At 38.2% G+C, this 9,915-nt stretch overlaps 1 protein-coding gene across 1 annotated transcript in view; it reads right to left on the bottom strand.

The window, feature by feature from the left end:
- Positions 1–2,432: 2,432 nt before the first annotated feature.
- LOC117294715 (protein mono-ADP-ribosyltransferase PARP14-like) overlaps positions 2,433–9,915 on the bottom strand; it is a gene marked incomplete at its 5' end in the record, with an annotated part of 29,913 nt that continues 22,430 nt past the window's right edge. The window contains 8 exons of the mRNA XM_033777227.1: positions 2,433–3,385; positions 3,851–4,028; positions 4,510–4,658; positions 5,218–5,419; positions 6,730–6,872; positions 7,174–7,264; positions 7,593–7,771; positions 8,921–9,130. Coding sequence (XP_033633118.1) covers positions 3,102–3,385; positions 3,851–4,028; positions 4,510–4,658; positions 5,218–5,419; positions 6,730–6,872; positions 7,174–7,264; positions 7,593–7,771; positions 8,921–9,130 — 1,436 coding nt within the window. The remainder of the gene's footprint in view (positions 3,386–3,850; positions 4,029–4,509; positions 4,659–5,217; positions 5,420–6,729; positions 6,873–7,173; positions 7,265–7,592; positions 7,772–8,920; positions 9,131–9,915) is intronic.

Here is a 9,915-nt window from a genome sequence, read left to right as displayed (position 1 = left end):
TAATGTACATGTACACTACGTACATGTATACATGCGATGTACAATGTGTAATACATACACAATGCACAGTGCATACAGAGAGACGATCGAAAGTAAACTTTCCATAATATAGTGTGTCGATTGGTCCGAGGCTGATTTATACATGTACATGTCTGATCCCACATCACCTTGGACCAATCAAAACACAGATATGGAAAGCTGACGTCACTGCACGTCTATCCAATGAAGTGATTGTACCGAATGAAATCACTGGTTCTGAAAAGCAAGTACCAATCTTTATCCGCAGACGACAGGGGACTAGTCTATATTATATAACACCCAAGCAGATCCTTGCCATTTTATTGGAGGATTGTCCGTCACGTGATAGCAAATAAAAGTACCATTGCACGCTGAGTCACTCGCCGTGCTTTTTCGTTCCATCCGAAAAGTACCATTGCACGCTGGCACGCTGCCAGCGTGCAATGGTACTTTTCGGATGGAACGAAAAAGCTGAGTAAAAACATCACTGCGTGCGCGTGTCTTTGGTAACGCAGCAGGTGTTACTGCAAGAAGGCATAGTACAATTTACTAGCATTCGGCTTCTACAGTTGAAATTGTTTGTTTTGACAGTTGTTTCTTTCAATCAAAATGACAAAGTTCTACTTGGATGTTATATAAAACAAATAATGTTCAATAATTATTCCAGAAGTTGTGTTAATCGTTGAAAGCTGGAATGTTCCATTCAACTCGGCTCCGCCTCGTTGAATGGAACATTCCATCTTTCAACTCATGAACATATTCGCACCATTGCACTCATAAACATTCATTATGTGTATAATAACAACTCAAAATTTTCACGCTCGCTTCCAATAATTTTAGCTTTGAGAATTTAAGACGGGGCACACTGAATATCTCTAGATATTTCTCTTGTAGGAAGCAAATATCCTGCCGTGCTCAAAATTATCCTAAACAACAAGCCTAACGAGGAATGGTGTCATAGAGCTATCTGTAAGTACCATTTTTTTTTCAATTTTATTTATTCCAGAAGTTGTGTTAATTGACTATTTGTTATTTGGGTATATAGAGGACCGGCCTCCTTATTAATGTGTCTCCACAGAAACAACTTATAAATGTGAAACATTATCTGTAATATTTTCTAAGGAATTTACTGGTAGTGGTATGTGTTCCTATCAACTGAAAGGAAACATAGTCAACTGTGGTCAGTAAATCTTATAATAGATGTTAAATTTGCATCGGGGATAAAGAATGTTAATTTTTTTCCTTCTTAGCACTGCATACTCAGTACTTTCCCCGAGTCCTGTGAAAAAATATCACAGGCATGTTTCTCGGGTGGGATTCGAAACCACGACCATTGCAAATCTAGAGCAGTGTCTTACCAACTAGACTACCGAGGTAACAACTTTAAAAACAATCAGATCCACATTCTTTGGATCAAGAAACCAAAACTGCACTAAACTGAATACATGTATAGAAAGGTTTGCGGTAACACCATATAATGACTATCTCTAACGAGTTGGGGTGGTTCTGAAAAAACCGTTGGTTTCCACTCGACGTTTCGATCAGTATGCTCTGATTGTCTTCTGAATACACGTAACAAAACGATTTAGGGCTCTATGTGCATGCCTCTGGTCCTTGTGAAATGTCAACAAAGAGCTAGCTTCTGAGTAACATGAACAATGATTAGCTTCAATATAATACATGTATTTTGCAATAACAACAACGTAATTGTACAATGGGACCATCAGAGTGGCAAACCACCTTTATCAATTAATAGGGTTAAAATGTTTATGTAGATAGTATTTTATCGTACAAACTGGAGTATAATTGCCTATATACAAATAACTAAAATAATTTTATTGATAGGACCTAAATGTTGTTCACCCATCAGCATTCAGAATGATTCTACTCAACATTGGTGAAAAAATGCAGTTTGAGCTGTCTTACCAATTATTGATAAATCTTAAGTACCATGAATTTAATAACATAATTTGGTTTTCCTTCCACCAATGTATGGTACGTAATGTTAACTTGCGCTTTCCAAATCAGGTGAAAAAATATGAACCAGACCCCTTGGATGGATTCGAACCCACAACCCTACAATTCATTAAGTGATAAGCAAATATAGTGTCCCGTAGTCCAGGAAATACACAAAAATCCAATATTTGCCCCGTAAAAATAGTTATTATTCAAGTAAGAAGACTAGAACAGACCCAGAATGTTGTAACGACTTATACAACGCCTACTCCTCTAAGGACAATATGGAACCATTCTAAGAACTAAAGACCAAGTCACACTGCAGTGCTAACGAAAATGGTAATGGTAACGATCACGATGCAAAGAAAACAAATTCTATCGGTTGAATTGCTCAACGCAGAATACGCTCACACTCATTCAACCAATAGATTGCATTCCCTTTTGCGTCATTTTCGTTATTGTTTTCGTTATCGCTGCAGTGTGACTCGCCCTAAAGGAAGTGTACCCATGGAAACAAGTTAGAAATGCAAAATGTTTGAAACCCATTAGACATATAATAACCAAGCAATCGATCTTAAAAACACATCAAAAGTGATAATTTGAACATTCTACTGTATGGATATTATGTTTAAAACCCTTTAAGTCTCAAATCCTTCTACCCAATTGCCAAAGTTCCGGGGAAGGACTGGTGCCGTATGGTCCGCCCAATTCCACTCTCATCCAAGTCCAGACAATTCGGTCTGTGACATAGGCTAAGCGAATATTGGGGGATTCAGGCAAGGTGACATGCTAGCAAAATGGTTTTAAATAGTATAAGAGTTGCATCAGTTTATATCTTACACGATTTTTTAACACACAACATGGATTGTAATTGTACAATGATAACAAATCTTGAAAATGGGAAACAGCCAACAAAGATTGCTTAATGTTACAGCATGCAATGTATCAATTACAGGTTTACAGACTACATAACCATTCATTTCAAGAGGTAAATTTGATCATAAAGGCTTTTTTCTGTTGTCGCATTTTCTAGAAAACATATTTCCAGAACTATTCAAAGTGAAGGGAAGTCGATAAAAAAAAGCCTGAAATCATGTAAAGACAAAGGCATGCGCACTGGTTCCTTGTTACTGGAATTTGATAAGATACTCTGGGTATGCCTGTGCATCATGAAATATGACATAAATGCCAGGAGCATTCATGTTGTCGACCACACTGTCAAACAGTTCAGCAGGATTCTGTGGTTTTGGAGGTGGAGTTATCATTCCATGGCTGCCTCTGATGAAATCTCCAACGAGAACATTTGTGACAAAAATATGCTTTGTGCCATTCACATCTGGTTTAGCATATTGAGGACTTGCAGAGTAGCTTGCTGCGACAGCAAAATAGGTGCCGTTTCCATATGCAGTTGCTGAGGAAAAGAGACAAAAATACCTATTGAGTAGTCTCGAACTACAGGGTAGCGCACTTTAGAAGAATGTTGACAAATGAAATTGTCCAATTGAACCACAATTAAGACAGCACAATTTTCATGACGTCATGGTGATGTCATCAGGTGTTGAATTACAATTTTTTTTAAAGTTAAAATTACCATTTTCTGTTCAGTGTATTTTAAAGAATTTGAAAGTAATGATGTTCATAGTTGGGCATCTGATAGATCGAGACTCGGGCAACATTCGAACGCAAGCTAAAGGCCATCTACCCTACCTATTTTATATAATAGCTAGTTTATAAGCAACTACAGTGATTATTTTTTAGTGGTGAATATTTTGAGTGTGTGCTTGACCCAACATTGCGCTTCAGCTAACATCTAAGCTTATCCTATATTTATTAAGAAACTATTAATTTTGTACATTAATACATGAAATGAACTTACCATTCTTCCCACAAAAGCTGCGGTTGAATCCCTGTGTACTGATTTTTTTTGAGGTTTGCTCATCTGTTCCATGGTAGAGAACCATCTCAATATTATTAGTTCTATTCAGGCGATTCTCTAGTGCCGCTCTACGGGCTTGATACTGCATCATCAAATCTTGGCTTTGAATTCTCTCTATCTGCAAGTCAAACAAAAACAAAGAAGAGTTGAAGTTTGTTTCAAATGTGTTACGCAAATATTTTCCAATTTATAATTACCAAGTTATTTTCACAGTGGTACAGTTAAATCCAACACAGCTTCAGACACCAAACCACACAGTGAATATAAATAATAATAACAACAGTGGCTTCTTATACAGCGCTAAGGTCTGTCACCTAGTGACGCTCATGGTGCTTCAACATTATTACCCCTGGTCACTGGGCCTTAAATCATTCCTTAAACCATCTCAGCTCCCTGGGTATACAGCCTTTGCCGCCAAATATGTAGCGCACTAAATAAGCTAATCAATCACAAGAACCAACAGGTACCCATTTACCCTTGGTTGGAGAGAAGCTTATGGTGAAGTGTATTGCTCATATGACTGTCAAAATAGCACAACAAAAATTATTTCTGGTGATGATGTTAGGTGAATTTGGTGAATATTTGAAAATAATGAATACCTCACAAATTGTGACAGCAGCACCCACAGATGTAAGAAACTTGGTTTCTACAGTTGTGTACTCAGCAGATCCAGCAGTAAGCTTTACCGTTTTGTTCGACACACCTTTCGTCATCGGTATCCAGTTACTTGGTGGTTCAAATCTGGCAGCTGCAGATAAAATGCACAATGAATCAATCAAACTGCAATTTTAACAGACTCGAAGCTTCAGATAGTTTTTATGTACAGGGCCTAGTAAATTGAGTAGGTTTAATCGGGGCTCAGTCTCATTGCTCTGCTCGACATGGAGCGATAAAAACAAAAATCACATTGTCCACTCACAAATAGCTAAAAAGAATGGTTATAAGTGTGTACACAATCATATATTCTTTGATTACCTGTGATTTTTCTACTGTAGGTTTATTGTGGATTTTCCTACTATTTTTTTCCAAGATTTTCAAAGCCATAGAATTTGACCAAGGGTTAATTGGGACCATGGGTTAATTGGGTTAATTGGGTCTTGCAATCAGCTTGGTACCAAACAAGAAATTTTGAAGTGCTTCCCATTAAACCTTCTATATGACCTTCATAGTTCAAAGTATTTTACAAACAATACGTCCAGTGGCCTGGGAGTTTAAAACATTGTATTGTTTTGCATATTTTAACCTCAAGTATAAATTTCACTATTAACTTGATATCTCAAATGAGTCATTTGTTACAAAATGTTTACCACTTTTCAGGTCGACACGATGGACATTTGCTACGATTCCATTTGATCTTTCCTGCATCTGTTGGAAGTCGATGACTGCTCTTCCTTCTTCCAGATCAAGTGTTAAATTTGGCTTTTTCTTCTGGTAAGCCTCCTCTAGGAGGGCATTAACCTCTTCATCATAGTCCTCCATACCTGATGGGGTGCTGTACTTCCACTTGACCTGTAGTTTAAACAAAAATAAAAAGATTGATTAAAGCCCTGGTCACTTTGGACGCACTCACTTGGTGGCCCACAGGCGGGCTGGAGTACGACTTTTCCAAGTAATTTGGTCCAGCATGAGGGTGGCCAGTTTGCAGTTGATTCTACATCCGTGTCCTTTTGTAGCACCCCGGTGTAGGACATTCTTGATCTTCCCCGTCTTGAGATGGTTTCCAGAGAATGACTGTGTGCCTCCAACTCCGGGTGCCCGTAACATTGGCCTGTTAACTGCGTCCGACGGGCTGCGATTTTGTCTCCAACCCTAGGGAGGTTGCCATATAGGTCGTCATTGGTTATGTGGTCCTCCCAGGATACATTGAGCACCCCTCGGAGCTTGCCTGTGTAGCATCCATTGAATGATTTCTCAATTGTGGGAGTTGGAGGCCCTGTTTCACATCCATACAGAAGCACAGACTCGATGGTTGCCAAAACGAAAGAGATTTTTACTTTGCGGCATATGGTGGAGCTCCACACTGTCTTCATGTCAGCCAGCGCCCTCCACACCTTTTCTTGTCTGACCTCATAATGTCCTGGTCACTAGAGTTGATCCATGAGTCAGGGACTGCATTCAGTTCTCTACTGTGTGTTGTAAGTGGAGTTTTATTTGCGTTGATCCTGAGTCCTACCTTCTTGCCCTCTGCTTCTACATGGTGTAGGAGGACTTGTGCCTGCTTGACTAGGTCAGACATCAGCAAAGTCGAGATCAGTTTCAGTGACCGCTGGATGCCTCCTTGATCTTCTCAGTGTAATAGTGAGTCTGAGCTCGGAATCTCTCCCACTGATGGCTCTACCAAGGACTTAAAATGGTTTACTTACAGCCGCAAATTGTACCTAACCGATATTTAGTCCAAGTGGTAAGTACCGCCGTGGCGCTGTTAACTTGACAGGGCAAATCAAGTACTTTTTTGTCATTTTATTTCACTAGGGTTGATTTTTGCAAAATGGTGTTTTTTGAAAAATTAGTAAAAAATCTCAGTAACAAATTTCAGTCTCAGTTTTAGCAGGTAAAATGTAATAACCAGTTATGGTATAACTTTTCGATATTCAGTAATTTGTTTTACATGCTGAAATAATTGTCGTGAGTGACGGAGGAAATTCGTCACACTCACAGTTACAGCACATTCTTACACAGTTTTTCCCACTCAATTTTGGGTTTCCCCTCCTTAAGGCTTTTACTCGACATCCAAACACAAAACAGCTTACCTAGGCTTTAATCAAACACACAAATTTATTGTTAACATAAAGGTCTGAAATCATGATATCTGCACTCACTTCTTTTGCGAGGTGTTCCATCTTTTGCTTCTCTGTCTCCTCCTTTTGAATTCTTGTGAACAACTGTGAAATTTCCAGTAAGGCATCCTTGACATTGTATTTACATCCCTCCACATGGATGAACTTGGCCCGACCTTTAGAAGGTTCCACAGTCACCTGGGGTTGATACATGTAGTTCATAGTGTTTGATAAGCAAACAAGTAATGGTGTGAAGAAATTTCTAAAATGTAATCCTCATTTAACCAGGACACAATTAAATGCACAACCTGACATCTCATTGTAAACTTTCAAGTACTTTTTTGTCGACTAGCTTACTGCACTTTATTGTACTGCCGTTGCTATGACTATAACAGAGGGCACCAACTATGCTGAATTCGGTATCTTTAATGTTCAAGAAAGGCAGACCAAATTTTTATAACTTGAGTTTATAAAAAGATAAAACATTACGTACATCACGCTTCTTTCCGATTTGTTTAAGTTCAGCTTTGTGTTCCGTTGTCATTTTGTCAAGCAGTCCCATCACATCTGGTAAATCCTATGTCGGATACAAAATCAAAATATGACATTGTTACTTTTGAATGTAAAATTTAATATTATGTACAAAATAAAAAACACATCTGCGCTATCAAATTGTACTATTTACTGAGGCGTTAACCTCATTTAGTTCATGATGTTAGGTTCTCTTTGATCAAGGATTGTACTTGTTATTAACAAAAAATGCTTTCGATTGGGATCAGGCAAATTACTACCACTTATTAAGAGTTCACCATTTTGGGCGCTGATGCAGTATTGGACTGAAGTAACTAACTTTGAGAATCTACACTATTGGACTGAAGTAACTAACTTTGAGAATCTACACATACTTCAGATAGAAATTCCTCAGCTTGAAATGTATCAAGTTTGTCCGAAGCCTTCATCAAGGAGTTCATATCCATGGCACTGAGCTGTAGAATGACCGTTTCTTGAAGGTCTTCTTCTGTCTGGTCATCTTCAACACCTTCAGCACCGTATACAGCAGACGTAACCTTCTTAGTTATAAATTCTGTTGAGGAAACATCACATTGCTACCTAATCTGCATTTTCTATACAATAACATACTATACAGTTTCACAATCAGAAGTTTATAATGAAGCCAGGTCTGTGTTAAACTTGGTCCGAAAGGATGTGTTTTTTCATGGAAATAAATTTATGTCATTCATTGTTATTAATTAACCAAATAAAATATTTCCTTCCTATCAAAGCCCAAAGTCTTGGAAGTGCGTAACGCAGAAGTGTAGAGTCTACACTTGAAGCACATAGAACGTAAAGGCCTTTTCACACTACAAAAACTCTTGCTGTTGTGTGACGCCTCCAGGTTCATCTATGATTTGTGTTAAGTATGCATGGTGCAGTAGTTTTTAAGCGCATAACGAACAGCAGCCCTGTAGAAGAAATCATCGCAAAGCACCACTATGCACCAAAACACACCATGATTCACCACATTGTGTCCCGACGAGCTATCCCTCCCAGAAGCTCGCGCATAGCGAGTGTGAAAGCGTAGCAGTTTGTTTCCATATTTAAATTTTACCAAGTCAACACGGACCCTATCTGGATAAGTTTTGACACGGATCGAAAGTCGGTAGTGTGAAAAGGCCTCCATACACTTTACAGAGCAGCTGTAAACGCGGAGTTTTGTGGGAGTGAGTAACACGAAATTGTCACAGACGACCATCTTAATTCAGTATTTAAATTGATAAACATTTCTGTTAGGCAATAAGTTCCATTTTCACTGAAGGAGGAATGTTTTTAAAATCTCATCTGAATCCAAGTATAACAAATCAATCGGAAAAAATATGAGTCACAAAAAACATGTTTTGCCTAACGAATGAAAATCTATACTGTTGTTTATATAATGAATGAGTAAGCTTTGCGCCAGTTCAGTCTAGAGCCCTCGTGAGGTCACTCTTGGTTCACTTCTTGTTATGACTTCTCTGTATTAGTAACCGATTATTCCTGACCTGTCATTGCCTGTTGGCAGAATTAAAAGCTGTAGTTTCTCATGAAAACGAGTTCTATTTTGATTGTGCCAACTTCTACTTCCATATTCATGGTGTGGTGGCAGCGGTTATGAGTTTTGTCTTCTTTAGATGTTGGTTATTAATAAAACCAACCCTGTGTCGTACCTTCCATCGAAAAACTGATAACTACTCACCATATCCTCTCTGCAGGATCCCTTTGCTCTGTTTATAGGAATGACCCACCTCCTCTTTCAAACCCTTTTGAAAGTCTGTAAGCATTTCCCGCTGGAAGATAACCAGCCGAATCAGGCGCAGGTGGTGCTGTGGCTTCTTTTTACATGCAAATTCTCCAATGGCTTTCAACATAATGTCTGCGCAGGAAGCCACTGATTGACCAAGATTGCCTGAACAAAGAAATACACATTGACTATGAATATGATCAATGAACAATGCATCCTCCATTGTACAATTTTTCAAACCAATGTTTTTATTGTCCATTTTGTGAGGTAATGAGAGACTGAATGTTGTTAAATTATTTGGCATCAACATTCCCTTCACTTGCATTTAAGTACATATGACAAGCCATATTTGTTGTCACTTTTATTTCAAGTTTGATTGTTATACAAGTCATACTAGTGCTTTCAAAGTCATCATCATGTTAAGGGTCATTTCCTGAATTATAAAGTTACTGAGTTTTTTCCAAATCAAGTAAATTATACAGCCAATGTATCACTTTTGGTATTTGAATGCACAACTTAACTTGGGCCATGTGCTACACAAGTAAAAACTTTTAATAGACTGATTGCTCTACCAATGTTTACATGTGATCAAGGGACCTGAGATTGGTATAGAAAAACACAGCTACATCGTAAAATGGGAAAAATCGTCCCGATGGACCATTTGTACCGATGGACTATAATCGCCTGTTTTATCGATAAATAAAACTTTCAACTAAAAAAGAAGCCCTTTTAATAAAGTTGATTGTATGACACTGATTCAAATTGCATTTTTGATAAATCCAGTATTCTACTACAAAAGAGGTTCCTTTTGAGAGTATGGTTAGACTATGTGAATGGACCAGGTTTGAGCATGTTTGTTGATGTGTAATACCCATCTCAGGTCACGTGCTGTTGGTAGCGCAATCGGTCGATTGTACTGTGGTAGCTGATTTAGAAAGCATAATAGTTGA

The sequence above is a fragment of the Asterias rubens genome, chromosome 9 (genome assembly GCF_902459465.1).
Source record: "Asterias rubens chromosome 9, eAstRub1.3, whole genome shotgun sequence".
NCBI classification, from domain to species: Eukaryota; Metazoa; Echinodermata; class Asteroidea; order Forcipulatida; family Asteriidae; genus Asterias; species Asterias rubens.
The sequence above is the reverse complement of the archived record's forward strand: the minus strand, read 5'-3'. Positions and strand labels throughout refer to the sequence as shown.